This window comes from Panthera uncia, assembly GCF_023721935.1.
Source record: "Panthera uncia isolate 11264 chromosome A3 unlocalized genomic scaffold, Puncia_PCG_1.0 HiC_scaffold_11, whole genome shotgun sequence".
NCBI lineage: Eukaryota > Metazoa > Chordata > Mammalia > Carnivora > Felidae > Panthera > Panthera uncia.
In genome coordinates this window covers 85779538-85801187 of record NW_026057578.1, presented here as the reverse complement: position 1 = coordinate 85801187, position 21650 = coordinate 85779538, and the positions used below count along the sequence as shown (strand labels likewise).

Genomic DNA, 21650 nt, shown 5'->3' with positions numbered 1-21650 from the left:
CAGAGCGGCCTAAGGAAAAGATTCTGACTATACTGCTTTAGCTCACTGGCACCTTATTCTGCAACCTTTTAATAGCTCTTCTCCATCTTATTACCTACCTCACCTATCAGGTTTTAATTACAATAGACAGATGGCATTCATAAGCTATCCCTCTCCCCACCCCATTCATTAGTCTATGGCATGTAGTAACAGTCTGTCATTTTGCTCAAGCTGTGGCTAAGCCTGAACTGAGTGTGCAGTGAATTTAGTGGGCAACAAAAAGTTGCTGCTTTTTGTTCCTCGTTCTCGCTCACTGTGAGGTAATGTGCTGTGATGGGAGTAAGAGATCTAAAAAAGTAGTAGTTTTCAGGCGCCTGGGTGGCTTAGTCAGTTGAGCGTCTGAGTCTTGATTTCGGCTCAGGTCATGATCACAGGGTCGTTGGACTGAGCCCTGCATTGGGCTCTACACTGAGCGTGGAGTCTGCTTAAGATCCAGTCTCTCTTCTCTCCCTCTCCCCTACTCTGGTGCTCTCTCAAATTAAAAAAAAATTAAAAAAAAACAAAAAAAACCCCAAAAAAGTAGTAGTTTTTAATTTCCTTCCATTCATTCTCTCTTATTAACTGGTGTACTCTAATCTTGGAAAAGTTACGAAATCTGGTATTAAAGCAATTCAAAGTCAGTGGGCCTATGTTTGAAGCATGCCTAATCTAAAAATTTACAGTACAGGGCTATGTCCAGCACCTAATAATCCATTGAATTATTTTTTGCACCTTTGCAACTCTTACAAACATATTAAATACAAATTCAAATGGTTTAAAAAGCAACTGTATTATGGTTCACAGAAGTACAGGCTGCTTGGTCTTTGTAGTTTCAAGCTAATACTAAATGACTTGCTAGAAGCTATCTTAAATAGGTCCTGGCAGAAACAGATGTTACCTCAAGCAGAAAAAAGTATCTTCCTAACACGTTAAAAGCTGCAATTTTACTTAAACTTACCTGGGTCAAACTTGCTATAATGTTATTTTATCCAGAAAAAATGGGAGTTTTAAGAAATCTCTGACCTATATATGAATGGTTGAAGCAAAGTGAAACCCTGCTATGCTATGACTTCCAGTAATACATGAAGAATCCCCAAACATCCTAAGTCACAGCGGTCTCCTGTCTGAAATCAGAGGCAACCAAGTCTTTAATAAAATCAGCCACAAACACAAGATGATATTTTAAATATACAGTAGGAACATTTATTTTAACACTTCTAAAAGATATTTCTCCATGCCTGATGATTTGATATAAAAATCAAACCCATCATACTTTCCCCATCAGTCTCTCCACATCAAGGGCAATCAGAAATTTGTACAACATGAATATTTGCTTCTGAAACAAAAATTACAAATTAATGATAACAAAAATACACAAATCAACTGGACCCTAAACGAATTTCTAATGAAGTTCTTCCCCTTTCCCCCAATCACCTAGAGCTTCTTTCTTCAGCCTCATTCTGCTCCTTTTCCTTTCTTTGCTTGGCCATGAACTTCTGTTAAAAACAATTTGCAATATAAAATGTTTATTAGATGTAGCTTTGCTCTGTATACAAACGTATCTAATATATTTCACTGAATTTACAATTTAAAAGAGCCTGATCCTACAAAATAAAGATTAGAAACACATTGCCTTACATTAACATTCTTTCCTTCCATTCACCAGTCATCTGATATTTATGATATACCAGGCATTATGCTTGGTGCTTGGGGATTCAGTGGTCAACAAGATAGGTAAGGCCCTTTATTTCATGGAGCTTACATTCTAGTGGGGGAAGAGAAATAATAAAAGAATAAATAAACAAGATAATTTTGGGTGCTGGTAAGCACTATAAAGGAAAGAAATACAATAAGGTAAGTGATCGAGGTTGACTCTTTTTGGAAGTGGGAGGGAGTTTTGTACTTCAGCTAGGTCTTTCTTAAGCACAGCCCCTTCTGGGAAGTTGATACTGGAATTCAGACTTAGCTAAATGATGGGGAAAAGTTGGCTATACAAGTGGCATTGGGAGACAGCAAAGGAACAGTGATACAAAGGTACAAAAGCAGCAAAGGGGCCTTTCATGTATGAAAAGGAAAGCCAAGAGAGCTAGGAAAACTGAAAGGTAGTGGGCAATAACAGTGAGATCAGAGAAACAGGAATCAGATCTTCATAGCCCTACAAGAAGAAGTCTGGATATTATTCCAAATGTAATACAATGCCAGTGGAAATTTTAAATGGAAAAATGACATGATAAAGTTAAGAGCACAGGTAGTATAGCGTAACAGTTAAGGGTTTGAGGCCAGAATAGAACAGAGCTAGGTTCAAATCCTAGGTCTGCCATGAACTAGCTATGTGAACTTGGGACTAGATACTTGGGTTTAGATACTCTTTAAGCCTGTTTTCCTGATCTTTATAACTGGAACAATAAAAAATTAAAAAAAAAATTTTTAAAGTACATTTTGAATGACACCATCCACCTCACAGAATTGACAAGGGGAGTAAATATGCTTCCAGCAAATAACAACTCAATAAATGTTAGGGCAGTATTGATGCCACAGATTCAAGGTAGAGGATATATAAAACAACTCTCAAAGATTCTGGAGGAATCAGAAACACTGCTTCAACTATGGTTAATGATGATTCTCTAAAGTAGTGCTTCCTAAAGATGAGTACAATTTTAAACAGGGGAGAGGGGTTGTGATTAAATCCATTTAGGGAATGGGTTAAATAAAGTTTAGCAGATTCTGACTAGACAATTCACAAAATTTAAAAAGCTATGTGTCCATGATTCTGCAAGAGGCCATCAGAATACATGGTTTTCCACACTTTAATGGAGCGTCACATGGGACTAATGACCTGCAGAATCTACTCTGGGGAATGCTGCCAGAGGAAAAGGAATAAAGACTAGGAGTTCCTGGCAAGGTACACTGAAGACTGTACTTTTGAACTGAAGAGGAATAAACAGGTACAAACCTTCAAAAGTTCTCCCAAAGGGAAAGAATGTACATTTTGGGTGGACACTTAAGTAGTTTGATTATAATACTACCCCCTGAAGAATTTCATGAGATGTTAAGAAAAAAAAGAGTTACCTCTGTATTTTGCTTATGACGTGTACTCTTGCAGTGATTTGTCATTGCTTTTTCACCTGAGTAGAAGAGGGAACAAATTGGACAGAAGAATCCAGCCTTCGGTACAAGAAAGTCCAAATCTACAGGATGGAAGAAAAAGGGGGGAAGAGAGTGGAGGAAAATTAATAATTTATCTATACACAACAAACGTGCTAATCACAATATATATTTACATATAAACATAATATATACGGCTGTGTACCTAGGGATCAAGAGCAATTAAGCTTTTAATCACAAAACCGATGTCTCTATCTTTGAATGGATTCTATAATATTCCAGAGCCTCCAGGATACCATGACATTCCTTCAGAATAGCAATTTACTGGAAAATAATCTAAAAGCCTTGAAATAAACCTTTTTGGAATCCTATTAAAATAAATCAAGAAAAAAAGAGGCAGAACGATGGGTAACTGCTTGGGGAATATGCTGGGTAAACAAATATGGTGCTCCTTAGCTCATTTTAGCTGGCCACGAAACAGTTTGCCAGCCAAGCTTTCCAGCATGTTCTATTTAACTGAAATTTCTGCCTGGGCAAGTATAACTCAATCCTTTCCATAGCAGCAAATGAAGTACAGGAATACAAGAAGAGACATTTCCCAGAATGCAAAGAAAACCTTGCTAGGCCTAATAAACTGTCTTCAGAAATGCGAATGTGAATTTCTACTCTAAATAATCATCTAAGCAAGGTTACTGCATTAGTTATCTAAACAACAGAACGCTTAATATGGTACCGAACTTTTATTTCATATGGAGAAGGAAAAATGTCATGTTTATTTTTACCTTCGGGAACATCAGGTACCACTGATTTCCCTAAAGAATCCTCAATCTTCTTACGTTTTCGTTCTGGTTCTGAATCCTTCAATGCAGATTCTTCATCAACTAAAATCATTAAATTTTCAAGGAAAAAGTTATTCAAAATAGACTTACAGCCTATAAACCGAACATCAGATAGTCCCTGCCTTCAAAGATTGATTTATGGTTCATCTCTCTAAGTAAACCTTCCTTGGTTAATCCCACTTGACCACTCTTCCAAGATTCTTCAATGTTAGGAATAAATGGACAAAAGCTAACAGCATATTTTGTTTATATATTGCTCTCAAAAGAACTTAAATGGTAATGGAAGAAGCCCAAGTTCTATAATTACTGTCAAGAGTTAACTAGAGTATGTTAACGGGTTGGGTTGGGCTGGGAAAGAGTGTGGATTAAGGAGGAAAAGACATGGGCAGAAAATAATTCTGATGCCCTGTACGGAGGTTCTTCCAATCAGGAAAAACTGAGCCTAAACTGACAGACAAGACCCTTGTCAGACAGAATCGTAAGTGAAATTACAAATGTTAAAGCCCTGCAAAGTAATATGTGAGAAACATTCAATGTTAGCAGACTCTGCATAATATGATCTTGGGGGAAAACAAAAATGGGAACTGGTTCCAAGCAATCCTGGTTACCCTCAGTAGCTGTAATACCTTACTGTTACTGTGGTAGTTGACAAATCTCCTTCACATATACACCATCTACTTAGCGTTTATCTTGTGTGAGATAGGCAGGTCAAATCATCATTATCCCTATTTCTTCAGAGATGGAGAAAGCAAAACCAAGACACAAGAAACTATAGGCATGCCCAAGGTTGCAAGGCTTGGACAGAGGCTAGAACCAAAGCTTGTGACTTCAAGTTCAGTGTCTCTCCATGCAACTGAGCCACTCTTCAACAAATATGAGGGGATGGACAGGAACTATGAAATCATTATTCCTGGTGTCTTACAAGTCATCAAGTCCTAAAGAGTCAATTAAAAAAGGCTCTCCCTTTTCTTGACTTGATTAAAATAGTCTGTAGTCTCTTCCCACAAAAGTTTATTCCCTCACCAGAGTAATAATAAACTTTCTCAAACATATTTGCTCCGGCTACATTTATCTTGTAATATTAAAAATATATGTTATATGTAATTATTTAAATAGATTAGAACAATTATTTTAGGTTTAAAATTATTTAGAAAATTACTTTTGCTTCTGCTAGGTCCTTTTGTCAAAATGTATTGTCCATTAACAGAAATAAATTGTTATATAAACAGTATATAAGTCATCTTTATTCTTCAGCTGAGATGAGGCAGTTCTAGACAAGCTGGTAGTTGCAAACAGAAATCCTGGGAGAAAAACACTCTCATGAAATCATGCTAGGAGCTATTTGTCAGATTACCAAACTACTAACTATAGCTTTATATCAAGGAGAAGTTATGGAGAAGAACACACAAAGAAGGAAGAGTACCCACTTAGCCATGGGAGAGAGCTTCAAGAAAGACATGAACAATAGTAACGAATAATGCAGAGAGGTCAAATAAAACCAAATTAGGAAGAAAAGAAAACAATAAATCAAGCTGGGGGGTTCTCTGTCAACATCAATTTCAGGAAGGTGAATTAGAAAGAAGTCAAAATACATTCAGTTTAATGAGAAGAAGTGAGAACAGGTGATTCCTTCCAGATACTTCGCACTGAAAGCAAAGAGAAGGGATGGGAACCAGAAGGATTCCCAAGTTAAGGGCATGTTTTTTTTTTAATGGGAAAGACTTGGCCATATTTTATATGTGAGGTGCCACGGTAGATCAAATACAAGTTGGAAGACAGGGGAGATACTCTATCTGCTCTGGTAAATGGAAATGAAAGCAAGGTTATCCAGGGAGGAATGAGCTGGGTAATGCAGCAGGTGATACAGAGTGGGGAAAGACCTCTATTACATCTGGTTAGGAAATGAGGAAGAAAGGAGGCCTAGAACAGACTGTGAAGCAGCACTGAAGGCACAGCTTAGATCAGATTCAATGAACTTGGACTGGATCACAGTTGGTAGTTTTTCCTTAAAGAAGACAGGACAGAAAAGCAAGAGGGCAAGGAGGGTACATCAACGAGAATGGTACAAAGAATACCTTGTAGTGCTGTTTAAAGTCATCCTAGTAGTTGATTTTTTGCTTTAACTCTCTGAATCAGTTAACTTGAGACATGGAACTGTGTGTTTTTTCTTACCCTTTTTATAATTTTGCTCTGAATATAATAGACACAGTGACAAATATTTGTTGAGTGACTAGAGTATTCACTCTCACTAGACACTGGTCCTTATTTGTTTCAACATACATTTTATCAATGTTTAGACACCTTGTTTATTCCATTGGCTAGCTGCTTGGCAGCCTCCACAAAGCAAGGGATCTGGGCCCACAAATAAGAATTGAGGAATGATTTCTACTTGAGGCTGCAACATGGTCAGAATAACCTTTTGTGTATCATTTCCACAAAATTGTCATGTTTTATTGTCACATTCTATCATAAAAGGACTGCCTCCTATTCTGTTATCCCATTCTATTATATTCCATTATCTTCAAGTTACAAAGACAAAAATCTTTATCCAGGTAAGGCTGCCTTCTCTGCCTCACCACCCCCCCACTCTATTTCACTGCTTTTCTACTTTTCTTCTTAGATGGTAGACCTTTGGAATTTCAATGACCACCTTGTGTTGTGTTACTTTCTACACTCCTCCCCACTTCCATCAATCCTGCTTTACCTTCACTAATTTGGAAGGCCTCTTCACCTTTCACTGGTTCTGTCGCAACAGCTCTTTCCGATGGTGGTGTTTTCCCAATTCTAACTCTCTTGGTTGGCGTTTTAGCTTTAAAGAGAAAGTCTAATTTATTGCTATAGTAATAGCATGCCATTCTTAGTTCAGAAATTATTTTGATCTCCCTAAAGTGAGCTAAACCTATTACTCTATACCATCAAAATATTACTTAACAGTGAAATGGTACCTTTACAAATTTTTCTAATTCCTAAATCTAAGGAAAAACTGGGAAGCAGTCTGGTATAATAACATCCTTCTATTCATCACAAGCTGTGTTTTCCAGTAACACAAATATACCATTTTCATTCCAATTCTAATTTGGGCACTCTAGTTTGCTTTCCAGCTTTGTCATCTTTTCTTGAGGTATGATAACTTGGGACAAAGTCTGCTCTATAGTTAAAAGAAATCTGTGAACTTGCACACATTTCTTTGGATAGTATCACTGGCCATATAACTGCTTGTTGACTTCTTATATTAACACAGGAAAAATTATTAGTAATGATGCAACATTTTAAAAATTGTAAATGAAATCCCCTCATAAAGCAGAAAAACTACCACTTCTAAATATCTACCTGCTAAATGTCTTTCAATCATGGTTTTCAGATCTTCTTCCATAACATTCTCATTTATTGGACCAACGTGGGACAAGGCTTCAAGTTTCATCTTCTTTGTGTCCACAGCTCTCTTCTTTCTATCCCCCCTTTTATCTGTGGGATGGTCATTTTTGCTTTGTGCTAATTCAACTTTTAAATCATTGTCTCCATCTTCCTCCTCTCCAACTTCATCAACAGTAACAAAATTAAGCTCTTCTTTAAGATTGTTAAAATCTGCCAGGGAGTCTTCATCCTCTTCAGTTACTTCATCCAAAGTCACTAAATGCAAATCACTGCTGTCATCCTGTATCTCATCTACAGTAACTAAGGTAGAAGGGTCTTCAGGCATCTGGGAAGAAATGAACCCAATGGGATCCCTTCCAGTATTTCCCTCATCTCCTTTAGTATTTAAAGTGGTAAAACTTAAGTCTGCCGATTCATTTAAAGGTAGCTCCTCAACTTCTCCAATTTCATCCACAGTTACCAAGCGTTCCTGTTTGAGGAGATCTTGCTCTTCAGCCACTGACAGTACAGTAACATCTTTAGGTTCACTATGGGAAATGCAATCATCTTGATCAATTAACTCATCTAATGTAAGAAGTGAATTTGAATTTTTTACCATTTCTTCCATATTTATTTCTTCTTCATCAATTACTTCATCCACAGTGACTAGAGCTTGTGCTAGATGTGCAGCTCCATCTTCCTCTTCCCCAATCTCATCCAATGTTACAAAAGATAATTCCCCCTCAGCAACACGAGGGGCAGAAGTTTTCCCTTTCTTCTTCTTTAAGTTAAGTTCAGAGGAAGGAGTAGTATTTTTCAGAGCTTCTTTTCTTTTTCCCTTTAGTGGGTTCTGCTTGGCTTGAAAAGGATTTACTTCTTCTATAACCTCATCTACTGTGACAAATTCATCCAAATTAAATGGAAATGATGATTCCTGTTGAAAAGATTAAAAAAAAAAAAAATCACAGAACTGTGAACAGAACCAGATACCAACAACTGGTCAGGTTCCAAATAATCTCAGTAAATGTGCATGAAGGATCATCTGTGAGAATTTCAGGGCAAAGAAATTTCCTATAGGCTGAGAGAAGCTAGTTTTTAAAGCCCCACAAATGAATCAGCTCTAATTCATAATAAACAACACCAAAGGTAAAATCTTAACAAGATCAACCTACTTTCACCTTTACTTAATTTCAATAAGATTACAATTATCTCCTAAGTGATATACGAGTTTTGAAATATGAAACAAAATACTACACTTAAAAGCACTTACCAATTACAACAATGTAAAGAATTTACTGTTCCCTGTTAAATGTTACCTAACAAGTGTTCTAGGAGACTTATCGGACTATTAAAAGTACCTCAAATGCAGCCGGAAAGTAAATAGCTAAGTAGATTGCTCCATTAACCAATTAAGATATACAGCATTAATATGAAGTTTATTCTTACTAAGTAAGACTTAATGTCAAATACAACTGCATTTGAAAAAAAAAACAAAACAACAGTATGTGGGACCCCTGGGTGGTTCAGCCGATTAGGCGTTCAACTCTTGATTTCAGCTCAAGTCATGATCTTATGATTGTGAGATCAAGCCCCATGTTGGCTCCACACTGAGCATGGAGCCTGCTTGGGATCCTGTCCGTCTCTCCCTCTGACCCTCCCTCACTTTTGCACACACTCTCTCTCTCAAAATTTAATTCTAAAAGAGACAAGAGACAGAGAGAGAGAGAAAAAACAGTATCTGTAATTTGAAAAATGGTGTTAATACTAAAGAAAATAATCCCCAACAGGCCTCCTACAAACTTAGTATGCTATCAACAATCAATTACTAGTATATATAATGACATTAGAACATACACTCAGTAAGGGGGTGGGGGAGGGAACGGACATGTAAGCATTTGTAATACCCACTTATTAAGACAACAGAAATAACTGTTATCCTTACTTCTGCTTCTTAAACTACTACCATTTCTCCTTGCCCTGAATAAAATAGGCCCCAAATCATCCCTTACCAGGGGAAAAAAATAAAATGACTAAAAAAATATTTTATGCATGGTAGGAAACCTAAAATATCAAACAACAACAACAAAAAGAAGACATTTATTTGGCAGTAGAACTTAGTACCAGGAAAGTAAATCTTAAGAGCCCATCCAGTTAGGTTAAATTGAGCATCTCAAAAGGAAGACCTGTTTGCAAGTTCCACAGAATGGCAAGGACCCCAGTCAAACACCAGTCTTCTTTACACATGTGCTTTTATTCTGTGTTTATAACCTACTGCCATCAATATAAGATTGGAGGGATTTTCCTATTTTAATTCCCTTCCTACCCCTGCCTAATTTTTTGCCCTGCACCATGAACACAAACCATTTAGCCTAGCTCAAGGTCAAAAAACAAATTGGTGGTAGGGTCAAAAAAAAGGTATCTCATCCTGTCCCTTGCTCTGTATCAAATTGACTATTACAGGAGAGACAGACACAAGTTACACCACAGATGAACTCTTCTGTTGAAGGACAGAATAGAAGGCTTAATGTTAGTGACTTGTTTCTTACCTCTTTAGATTTGGAACTTCTACCAGTGGTGCCTTTAGGATTCTTAGTGTTTTGCCCAGCCAAAGTCTGAAACATTAAGTAAAAAAATATAGAAAAACAGAATTTACAACTATGTTATTAATGTCCTTAAAAAAAAAAAAAAAAAAAAAAAAAGAATCCAAACACCAAACAATATCCAAACACATTTAATTATGCAAACAGTTAACAGGTATAGCACACTAAGTCAACAATCATTTAACAGTACAGGCATCATCTCTGTAAGCTGTAGTTAAATTGTTTTATTGATCTTTTCTTCCCTATAGCCACAATGTCTAAGTTGGGCAATCAGTAAGCTGATAAAGGAAGCTTCACTTTAAAAAAGAAAACCGTTTCCCATTCAGAAGCAGAGTGCTAAGTCACCTCAGGACATTCACTGCAGAATTTTTTTTAAACCAGTTATATTTCTGACCACATTTTATCCAAATAACGTTTTTCAAACCTGTTAATAAATTACTAACTTGAGCTTATTATTTAAATGTCTATTGGCTTAACTCGGTGGAATCATTAAGAGAAACTGAGTTTGGGAGTGGAGTGAGGAGATGAAAGTACAAAACAAGATTACATCTCCTACTCCAAAACTACCACAGCAGAGCTATTTCAAAGATACACTGAGCCATTCTTCCTACCCTCCTCACCTTATTGTTGCTGTCATCCCGTTTCATGATGGAAGGTCTAGCCTCTGTTTCCTGAGATTGTTTTGTAATATCCCTGTAATCCAGTTTAGAATCCTTGCCTTGCAGGGCTGAGATCCTTCCACTGCCTCCTCTGGTAACACCGCAATGAGTGGGTCTGAATTTATTGCTGTTTTCAGCCAAGCCTGACCTGGCACTTGGAGGTTTAAGGAGACCCAATTCCTTGGCTGAAAGTTTCTTTTCAGCATTTATTTGATCTCTGAGTACAGATTTTAGAAAACTTTTCTGGTTTTCAGATTTTGAAGCTGTAGCTTTTGCCTTTGGAGAGGAGACCATACCAGCCTTGATGCTTGATTTAGTGCTAGGTGTATTTGATACAGCCAACATACTAGTTTTACTAGTTTCATCAGGCTTGTTGGCCTGACCCATTCCTTTATTTGGGTATGCCTTGATCACAGCATTTTCTGCAGGCTTTTCTTTCACTGCTGCCATAATCTTTTCCAACTTCTCTGCAACCATCCTAGCATCATTCCTTTCAGCCTTTTCTGTTCCTATCTGCAGATCCATTCTGGTTTCCTTACTATTAATTTCATTCTTCTCCTTTTCATCCATGTTACTTTTCTCAGGAATTCCCTTTTTGTTCACTGCTTTCTCATCCCCAATGGCAATTCCAGGTACTAAGGCCACAACGCAAGGAGATGGTACTATTTCTGAAACAGTTTCGCGTTTGTCCACTTCAGCTACAGCTTCTATCATAGACTGTGTAATCCCAGAAAAGAAATCTTCTGCTTCAGCTGGAGATTCTTCTAGAATTCCTTTAATGTTCCTTTCTTCTATAAATGCACTGTCAGATGTAGATAATTCTGTTTCAGGGTTAATAATTTCTGCCTCTTCCTTCTCAAAGTCACTGGTATACACCTGCTGATTTAAAACACACTCCTCTACATTTTCAGTAAATAATTCAATACTGATTGGAGTGGATGCTACAAGAGGAATTTCCACTTTGACCTCTTCTCCTTGAGTTTCAACTTCCAACGTTTCAATAGCAAAGTCAGAGTCACATAGTGCTTTTTCAGGTTCTTCCACACAAGGTTCTTCCAGCTGTACAGAAGTTTCTGTTTCAATGTTGGGAACAGTTTCTTCTTCAACCTCACTAGGTTTAACAGAGGGACTATCAGCTGCTGTTTGCACCTCACTTTCATCAACTGGACTGTTTTTCAAGTCAGGGCTAAAAGTATTTAAAAACAAACAAAAAAAAGAACACAAACAAAAACACAAACAAAAATCAAACTATGATGAGAATTCAACCATTATAAATAATCCTCTTGATGCCAATTGTTAAGACTTCCTGATGCATTAGTAATAAGCACTGGGAAATCCAGCCAATAGGCATTAAAATGGTTAAGATGTTTTGACATAAATATGTAAACAATATAAAATTTTTAAAAAGATCCTCCATTGCATTGAAGATTTCTTCTTAGTTCAAAGGAAATAATGACAAAACTATGATCACTGATAAAATTCTTCTAACCAATTTTTTTCCTTGTGGGTCACGTTTGCACTAGACATGAGAAGGCTGAATGTGAGACATCTCAAATTATTAAGATCTTCCCAAGAGTGCTAACTAAAATAATAAAATATATGTATAGTTCTACAATGAAACTAATAATCCATGCATTGAAATTTAAAATTTAAGTGAATCTTACCTAAAATGAACAGAAAAAGAAACTGGTAGGGAGAAAGGCTATACTCTTAACCATGTCAACTCTTTTTTTTTTGGATGTGAGACAGATTTGTTTTTCCCAAGAACTGTATTTATTACTAATAGTAATACGTAAAAGAAATCTTTCTTTGGAAGTATCTTTTAAATACTCTATTGGATTCAAAGTTAGAGGTAAAACTAATAGAATCACCTTAACATAAAGTATGTGCCTTTGGCCACCTGAGTGACAAAGTATATATTAAAAGAAATCTTTCCAGTTACAGAAGAATAATTTAGAATTCTGAAGTCTTAAGTAAAATTGTTCAGAAGAAATGGAGAAAATGCATGGCAAGTATATATAATTGATCTTTTTTCACTGTGGTCTTCCTAAATCCAAAGTAAACAAAAGTGTATGTGATTCTGTAATTCAACTTCTTTCATTGAGACAGAGACAGAATAACTTTTTATATTAATGTTCCATAGATCAGAGGTTATCTTGAAGAATGACAAGGAAAATCTGAGCTTCCGAAGCAATGCTATCAAAACAAATCAAATGTCACAAATACATCCACTTAATTACATTAGAAGCAGTACATTAGAGGAAGACATCAGAATGCCATTTCAATACCTCATAGTAAAGAATATTGGTTTTTTTCCTCCTAGTTTTCAAGGAAGGAGGGGATGAGACATCCGCTCGATATGATTCTCAGAGGATGGCTATGTATCTTTTAGTTAATGCAAGATGAGGCATATCAGTGTCCTGAGATGTTAACATTTCAAAACTTTGGAAAAAGTAAGTGCTACCGTATCAGGGTCTAATCATTTGCGACAATAAACTGGTCTTCCCCTCCAAAGATGGTTAAGTTTAAACTTCCAAAGGAAAAAATGTTCTAAGAGATTGGAGAAACACCTCTTGATGAAAAGTTATAAAGGCAGAATTTGAGAAATTTAAGTTCAAAAGTCAGTAACGACAGACTTTAATCCGTATGTATTCTATTCATTTATATAACCTTCTTTTATATGCTGAAAGGGTTTAAAACTTTTTATTTGAAATAATTCACATCCCTTATATTCAAAAATACCAATGGCTCATTTTAAGGGTTCCAAATCCTTCGAACTAGTCAAAATAAAACTTGTGGCCAAGTACAAATATGACAAAGATAAGAAAAACTTGTGACATTTAGTTATAGCAGTTATGTAAATAATTGCTTCTCAAAATGTAAGCTTTCATTTTTAAATTTACAAGACTCATTTTCAATAAAGAAGATTAAATTCAAACTCCTGCCTCATTATAGAACTAAACCATTAACACTAAAGGCTTTATAAATTAGAGCTATACAAAAACACCAAATCTACTGAGCTAAAGGAAAACAATGGAGACGTTGATTCCTGGCTCTAGGACATAGTAAGTCCTTCCACTTTACCATATTTAAGGTTTGTCAAAAAAAAGCTATTCTCTTTTATACAAATCACTATGCAGTTCCATACTTCAGAGAGCATGGACCTACTTAGAAAAATGGCTTAATACGACGTTTGTTTATATGCATTTGTCTTTTAAAATTATAGTGCTTTCTTCATAGATTTCATTTACCAAAAACTAACATCTAGTTTTCTGGCTAATATGGGAAAAAGCCTCCGTGTTCATCAAGTTAGCCTGGAGAGTCAATTTGAGATGTCAAATAAATGAATTATTAACACCGAAGTATAAAAAAAAAAAAAAAAAGAAGTCTTTTAAAGATCAAAGGAATACACAGTCAAATTTTGGGAAATGGCACAAAAAAGAAATAGGAAAGACATCCAGGATATAGGTATCTAATTTCCAACCCTGTCCCACTTCCACCTCCCCATAAATACCAGGGTTTCAAAACTCAAAAAAAGCTGGACATGAGAACAAAGGTTAATACCATACCCTACACTTGGCGAGAAACTTTAGACTACAATTTAACAATACTGAAGATTAGTATTTACATTTCAGAGGGCCACTGGGAAGTTCCCAACATTATTAACGAGTTGGTGAAAACTGCACCTTGCATCCTTAATCACATGGTAAGTAAATAATGTTTACATGGGAGGGAATGAGAACAGGCAAAATGTAGAATATTATTAATACATCCATAGATTTCCTTTAAAAATAGGAAATACATTTAAATACATTAAACTAATTATAAACAAAATAATCACATCAAGATGAATTAGCACTCAAAAGTGCCTCAAAAACAAAAACAACACAAGCACCAGTATTTTCCCAGGATCACTTTACCCCGATAAAGAAATGTGAAGTATTCAGGCCCCATCCCACGTCTTTTTCTCTAATGTATGTAAGTCAGAAAAAACTGCAAAATGGAAATTAAGTTATTAGTACTAGAATTTTAAAAGTGAATTTTATAAGATTAAACAACTATCTGTAAATTCATTAAGAAGTATCTTTGGGGTGCCTGGGTAGCTCAGCTGGTTGAGCGTCTAACTCTATTTCAGCTCAGGTTATGATCTCATGGTTGGTGGGTTTGAGCCCCACACCAGGCTCTGGCTGACAAAGAGACCACATGGGATTCTCTCTCTCTCTATCCCCCTCTCTCTGCCCCTCCCCTGCTCACACGCACACAGGCTCACTCTCTCTTTCCCTCAAAAATAAACAAACTTAAAAAAAAGAAAGGATCGGGGCGCCTGGGTGGCTCAGTGGGTTGAGCATCCGACTTCGGCTCAGGTCATTATCTTACAGTCTGTGTGCATTCGAGCCCTGTGTCCGGCTCTGTGCTGACAGCTCAGAGCCTGAAGCGTGCTTCCAATTCTGTGTCTCCCTCCCTCTCTGCCCCTCTACTGTTTTACACTCTCTCAATCTCTCTCTCTCTCTCTCAAAAATAAAATAAACATTAAAAAAAAAATTAAAAAAAAAAAAAAAAAAAGATCTTAGATTTTAAAAGGTGAGTCAAATAATGAGAGGAAAAAATGACCAGAACACAGACAATAGCTGTTCGTGCAGACCTGAAACTATGTCAAATGAAATACATAAGATGAATTTTTGGAAGAGCCTACTCACTTAATCAGCCGGAGTTAGTGTGGCCAAACTGTAGGTCTACCTATATTACATGTGACATTACCACTCAGTAAGCCCTTTGTGGGCTTCTATATTCAACAGTGCTGTTGGCATTATGTCTTAGACATGTGAACATAATTGGTATTAATAATGTACAATTTAAAAAAGTCTGTACTGACACATACAGCAAACCTAATTGCTTAAAGTTACCAACATATTTTGAAGTACTCTTAATTACCTTTATCGTTTAAAAGCCTCATGTAAGAATTACTAAGACAAACTGAAGCAACTAGTGGCTCAGTCAGGTGAGCATCCCACTTCAGCTCAGGTCATGATCTTAAAATTAGTGCATCAAATAAAACAAAATATCCACATTTAAACACTTTCAAAATGCTCTTTCAAACTGATAAGCTCTTATTATAAAGACTCTAACAAGGGCAAATCACTTAGTATTAAAAAGGGAAAAGAATTCTAAATCAGTGATTCTCAATGAAAAGCAGTAAAAAGAAGGTAATTAATTGGTTGAGGCAAAAGTGGTTATAAGGGTGAGAAAGTTACTAAGAAGAGGGTGTACTATATATAGTCTAAATAAGACTAGGAGTCACTAGTTTGTGTAAACACATAAGAACAAGTTTTCATCTTTTATCCAAGTTTTCAAACATTATTTTGTTTTATAATAAACATCCTTCCCCCAGTTGTTTTCAAAAAGTATCAAAATACATACTGAATACTTTCTTTTTTGGTTTTAAGTCAATGAAATTTTATTACTGTGTTTAACTTTTCTGGGATAGAAACATCTAACAAGAATACTGATAACAGAAATTGAGTTGTTCAAGAGTCCTCACGAAACATTTCATAAAGAAGTCATATTTGTGTATTTAATTCAAACTGAGTTTACTATTTGGTTTTTCTAAAGTATCAGTAAATACCTTACAGAGACTAAAAAACAAAACAATGCTCCCTCAAACAGTCAGAAAAAAAACAAAAACCAAAAAACAAACCAAAGACACACAAACTGCCCCCACACTTCATATATATAACACAAAATGGACATGGAAGATACAAACTTTTTGCTACAAGTGAACAATTACTATAAAAGGCAGAAACAAAATTCAGTAATTAAATACTATGCAAAAATGACAGCAAACTTAAAGCAACATACCTTTCTTTTCCTAGTTCTGGGTCTTTGTCAGCTTGAGCCTGTAACACAATTCCACATTTCATTAGAGGCTATTCTACCGGATTTTAAATATTTAACCCATCAGTGCAATGTTTTCAGTTCTTAAAATCTAAGCTAAAGAAGCAAGACCACATCTTAAAAATAAAACAGTTTTCAGTGTCCACTTTAAATTTCAGATTCTAGAATTTTCTTCTCATTAAAAAGCCCTTAGGTAGGTTATAGAGAATAAGTGACACACAGAAATTAATGACAGAAAGTCTCAATGTTGATACAAACAAGAAACTTTTTTAACTTTAAAAGCTTAGAATTACTGCCTTTTTTAAAAGAATAAAAACCATCAACATCTTCCATTATGCAATTATTATTTAAAAAAACTACTTATAAGAAAGACTATTGAGGATGGCTGGAAGGGTGTTGGGTGGGGCGAAGGGCTAAATGGGCAATGGGCATTAAGGAGGGCATTTGTTGAGGGGTGCCTGGGTGGCTCAGTCGAGTTGAGTGTTCAACTTCAGCTCAGGTCATGATCTCACTGTTCATGGGTTTGAGCCCCGCACCGGGCTCTGCACTGACAGCTCAGAGCCTGGAACCTGCTTCAGATTCTCTGTCTCCCTCTCTCTCTGTCCCTCCCCTGCTGGTGCTCTCTCTCTCTTTCTCAAAAATAAGCACTAACTAATAATAATAATAATAATAATAATAATAAAAAGGAGGGCACTTGTTGGGATGCACACTGTGTTGTTATAAGTGGTGAATCACTAAATTCTATTCCTGAAATCATTATTACACTACATGTTAACTAACTTGGATTTAATAATAGTAAAAACAATCTTAAAAAAAAAAAGGCTTTCTATTCAAAACACCTAGAAGTGCTGAGCAAAATTTAACAATAATCCTTTTAAACATGTATCTAAACCACTAAAAAATAATGTCCTAGGGCCCAAAATGGAAATTAAAATTCAATGCCTATGGGGGCACCTGGGTGGCTCAGGTCATGCATGATCTCATGGTTTGTGAGTTTGAGCCCCGCACTGGGATCTCTGCTGTCTGGGCAAAGCCCACTTCAGATCCTGTCCTCCTCTCTCTCTGTCCCTTCCCTCCACCTCCCACGCATGTGCTCTCTCTCTCTCTCTCTCAAAAATAAAGGAAGTTTATAAACAGGTAACATTCGACGCCTATGTAACCAACAATGGTCCAGGCACTGGACACATCAGTGAACAAAATAGCAAAAACTGTCTGCTCTTTAGAGCTTATACATACTAGCTATATGCTTTTTCTGTGGGAATCATGTGTATTCTGAGTGGGGAATTATCTTTCTCTGTATTTTGTCAGATTAAAAAGTGAAAATTATACTTTAAAGAAATTGAACAATGTGCCTAAAGAGGATTCTGGTGTGGGTGATGGGAGTCCCAGGCCTTCGTTACTGGGGCATCTTGCTGGGCAGTCTACAGTGTAATGATACATAAAGATCAGAGTTGATAAGCCCCAATCACAGTATTTACAATCAATCTTCCCATTCACAGGAGAAACTTACGGGGGGGGGGGTGTGGGGGAGCTGTATGATAGTAGAGGAAATCTATACCAGATACCCTTATTAGCTAGCTTGCTTCTTTATTCATAAATGAGAAAAACAAATGCACAACAGAAAGCAAGATAAGCATACAAAATAGACTGAAGATATTTCAGAGAACTGCAATCAGTTCCAACTGAAATCCATAAAATCAGTTACAGGTGTTACTTCCAGAAAGACAGAACACTAAAGAGGAAGACTTTCTTCGGGAAAAGGAACACACCAATCTTTATAAATTCACTGAGTGCTCTAAGCAGGATATATGAAGTCCCAAACCAAGATAAAACCTTCTTCACTGTGCTAGCTAGCCATACTGATCCTCCTTGGAGTTCATGAATCATCAACTCTGTCCTTAAGGACTTAGCACTTGCTCTTCTTCTTTAAAAACCTCCCTTCCTTTTTATTTGTAGAGCTTGCTCTCTTACTTTGTTCAGGTCTCAAATAACTATTCCTCAGAGGGGCTATCCTTGACAACCCTAAAATACACAATCGCCCCCATCTATTACTCTCTCTACCTTTTTATCTTGATTGGTCTCCATAGCACTTCATAGCATTTTTTACCACCTGACGTGTGTGTGTGTGTGTGTGTGTGTGTGTGTGTGCATGCGTGTGTGCTTGTGAGTGAGAGAGAGACACAGACACATACATACATACAGACAGAGATTTATAGATTTATAGTCTGTCTTCTCTATTAAAATATAAGCTCCTTGAGGACCTGGGACATCAACTCCTCTGTTTATCCATGTATTCCAACACCTAAAATAATGCTGGCATATAGATAAGGCATTAGATAAATATCTGCTTAATGAATAAATGAATAAAAGCTGAAAGCCTTCAAAAGAAAAAAATACATGAGATATGATTAGAATCAGCTTTCTCCTTAACAATACAGGTTAGGGGCACCTGGCTGGCTCAGTCAGTAGAGTATGTGACTCTTGATCTTGGGGTTGTGAGTTCAAGTCTCATGCTAATTGTAGAGAATACTTAAAAAAAAAAAAACCAGTACAGGTGAGGAGCACAGAATTCTCCATCTAGAAAACCTATCAATGAAATATGTAAAAGCAAAATAAAGTCAATTTCAAATATGCAGGGATTCAGAGTGTTTACTGTCCATACACAATTTCTGCAGAAAATTATTTGATGATGTAATCTAGCAAACAGAAAAGCAATCCAAGAGAGGAGGAGACATAGAATCCAAGAAATAACAGAAGTAACTCAGAAGAGCAATAAAAATAAAGTAAACATACACAGTTGCTTTACAAAACAAATGGCCATAAATTTAGAAAAGTCAGAAGAATCACTCTAACAAGAGTAGATTCTAGTCAACAAATAGTAATTAAGTTATATAACCTGAAGACCATGAAGACAATCATCCTTTTTCCTCTCAATAACAACCCCTACCCCAAACTACAGGAAATAATCCAAATACTGAAGAAAACAAAAACACAGCATCATTTTGAAAAATGAATGGGAATATAAGAAAGTCACCTCCAACTGTACAAGATACTGTATTTCCTTCTTTACACAACCACCCTGATACTACTGAATTCTGTAGTTAGTATCTTTTTTTAAAAATTTTTTTTTTAATGTTTATTTTTGAGACAGAGGGAGACAAAGCGTGAGTGGGGGAGGGGCATAGAGAGAGGGGGACACAGAATCTGAAACAGGCTCCGGGCTCTGAGCTGTCAGCACTGAGCTCGATGCGGGGCTCGAACCCACAAACCGTGAGACCATGACCTGAGTCGAAGTCGGACGCTTAACCAACTGAGCCACCCAGGCACCCCTGTAGTATCTTCTTAATCAAGATATCAAAAATACAGATATTAGTTTTTAGTACTTAGAATTAAGCCTTCATGCTTCATATGCAGGGGTAACTATAGTTACATAACTAAAGGTTGTAACGAACACCTGTGTAAGTAACATTACAGGTAACAAAAATGAAAGGGGGAGGGTGTTGAAGAGGGTAATACAAGGATGCTAATTACTTAATTAACTCATTATAAACACAGTAAATTAAAACCTGTCATTTAAAACATTTGGGGACATGATTTATTTCCATTTCCTAGTCTAGCTTTTATTACTTCTCATAGAGACTATTACAATACCTTGAAATTAGTCTACCTGCTTCAACCATCAATTTACCATTTTTTGAATCAATATAATGGACACTATGTGACATGCTCAAGACTACGAGGCTGTCTTATCAGTGGTGGAGCTAAGACTTTGTTCTTATGTTCTTCAATTTAATAAGCCATAACAATAAGGTTCTGAATAAAAGCTTGGGAAGTACAGTATCAATTCAGGCATAGGTTTTTGATAATTTTCACTTGTTTCATTTTCTTTAGGTATAAAGATGTGGGACTGTATTTTTAGAAAAATAATTTCTATATCATCAATGTTTACTATAATTCTGAACAATGTCATAACAAAAATATCAAAAACACAAAATTTTAAAAATACAATATTCTGTTGAGATGCTAAAAACTTTTAAAATTGTTTCTGAAATTATCAGCTTAAACAAGTCACTCATATTTGTCTGAAATCAGTACCTACCACATGATACATTTACTTATAGATGCTCTATTTAATTTGGCTTTAGATGGTGGAATTGTATTTTTTCTTGAGCTAGCATATGATTTTTGGCACATTAATAAACAAAAAAAACCCATGCAGACACCAAATATAGACCCTATTATTTACCTCCTATTATGGAGATACAATGAAACTATTACAGAAAACGTGTTAATTCTTTCGAAGGTGGTTTACTTATCATTTTCATACATGTATTATTACTGTGTAAGCCAATAATCTGTAACTCTTATGTCTTATACAAGAGTTTAAAATAAATTAAAGAAAGAAATAAACAAATTTCTATCAGCAAAAGGCCAAAATGGACCAAAAGTAGACTCTGCATTCTGGAGATAATTATGACCATGTTACATATATAGAATCATTCTACACATATGTCTGTAATAAGTATCAGAATGAATATGTTACATTTTTCAAAATTACTTCACATGACTGTAATTTAAACAAATTTATACTGCGCCATAAACCATGACAATTGGAGTAGTGATTGCAACAAAAATTTTTAAAAGAATGTCTAAACTTAGTACCAATTTGACTACTCTCCAAGAATAATTCTTAAAAAATTTCCTTCAGAGTACCTCTTTCTAGTTTTGGAAGAATGACCTTCACAGTTTTTTTTCATTTTCTAAAAGCACAGAAGTTTATACAAAATAATCTTACCTCTGATGAATCCATCTTTGGAGATAATGTGCAGGTCAATACATGGTCACCTATGTTCTGTGGATTTTGTTTCAGAAAGCTATACATTGATTGAGCAGATTCAGGGCTATCTAACTGAAGAATTGCCTTTGGAGAAGATAAAAAAAAAAATATTAAGTAGCTCCTAAAAACAAAACAAAACAAAACAAAACAAAAAAGACCTAAAGTACAATTGCCATATGATCCAGGAATTCCACCCAAAATAATTGTAAGCAGGGACTCTAATGGACATCTGTATGCCCATGTTCATATCAGTGTTATTCACAATAGTCAAAAGGTGGAAGCAACCTAGTATCTATCAACAGATGAGTAGATAAATGAAAATGTGATATATGCAAACAATGGATTC

The 21650-nt window shown here is 35.9% G+C and overlaps 1 protein-coding gene across 5 annotated transcripts in view; it reads right to left on the bottom strand.

Annotated features, from left to right (window-relative positions):
* Window positions 1-1193: 1193 nt before the first annotated feature.
* The window catches only part of ZNF638 (zinc finger protein 638), a 70741-nt gene continuing 50284 nt past the window's right edge, over window positions 1194-21650 (bottom strand). For 3 of the 5 annotated variants that reach the window (XM_049651670.1, XM_049651669.1, XM_049651666.1), the window contains 9 exons: window positions 21263-21388; window positions 16432-16469; window positions 10537-11761; window positions 9863-9928; window positions 7293-8250; window positions 6667-6786; window positions 3906-4004; window positions 3088-3206; window positions 1194-1514 (listed from right to left, as the gene is read on the bottom strand). In XM_049651670.1, the coding sequence (XP_049507627.1) occupies window positions 1449-1514; window positions 3088-3206; window positions 3906-4004; window positions 6667-6786; window positions 7293-8250; window positions 9863-9928; window positions 10537-11761; window positions 16432-16469; window positions 21263-21388 (2817 nt within the window). In that variant the 3' untranslated portion in view covers window positions 1194-1448. The remainder of the gene's footprint in view (window positions 1515-3087; window positions 3207-3905; window positions 4005-6666; window positions 6787-7292; window positions 8251-9862; window positions 9929-10536; window positions 11762-16431; window positions 16470-21262; window positions 21389-21650) is intronic. The other 2 variants (XM_049651665.1, XM_049651667.1) reach the window with 2 other exon arrangements.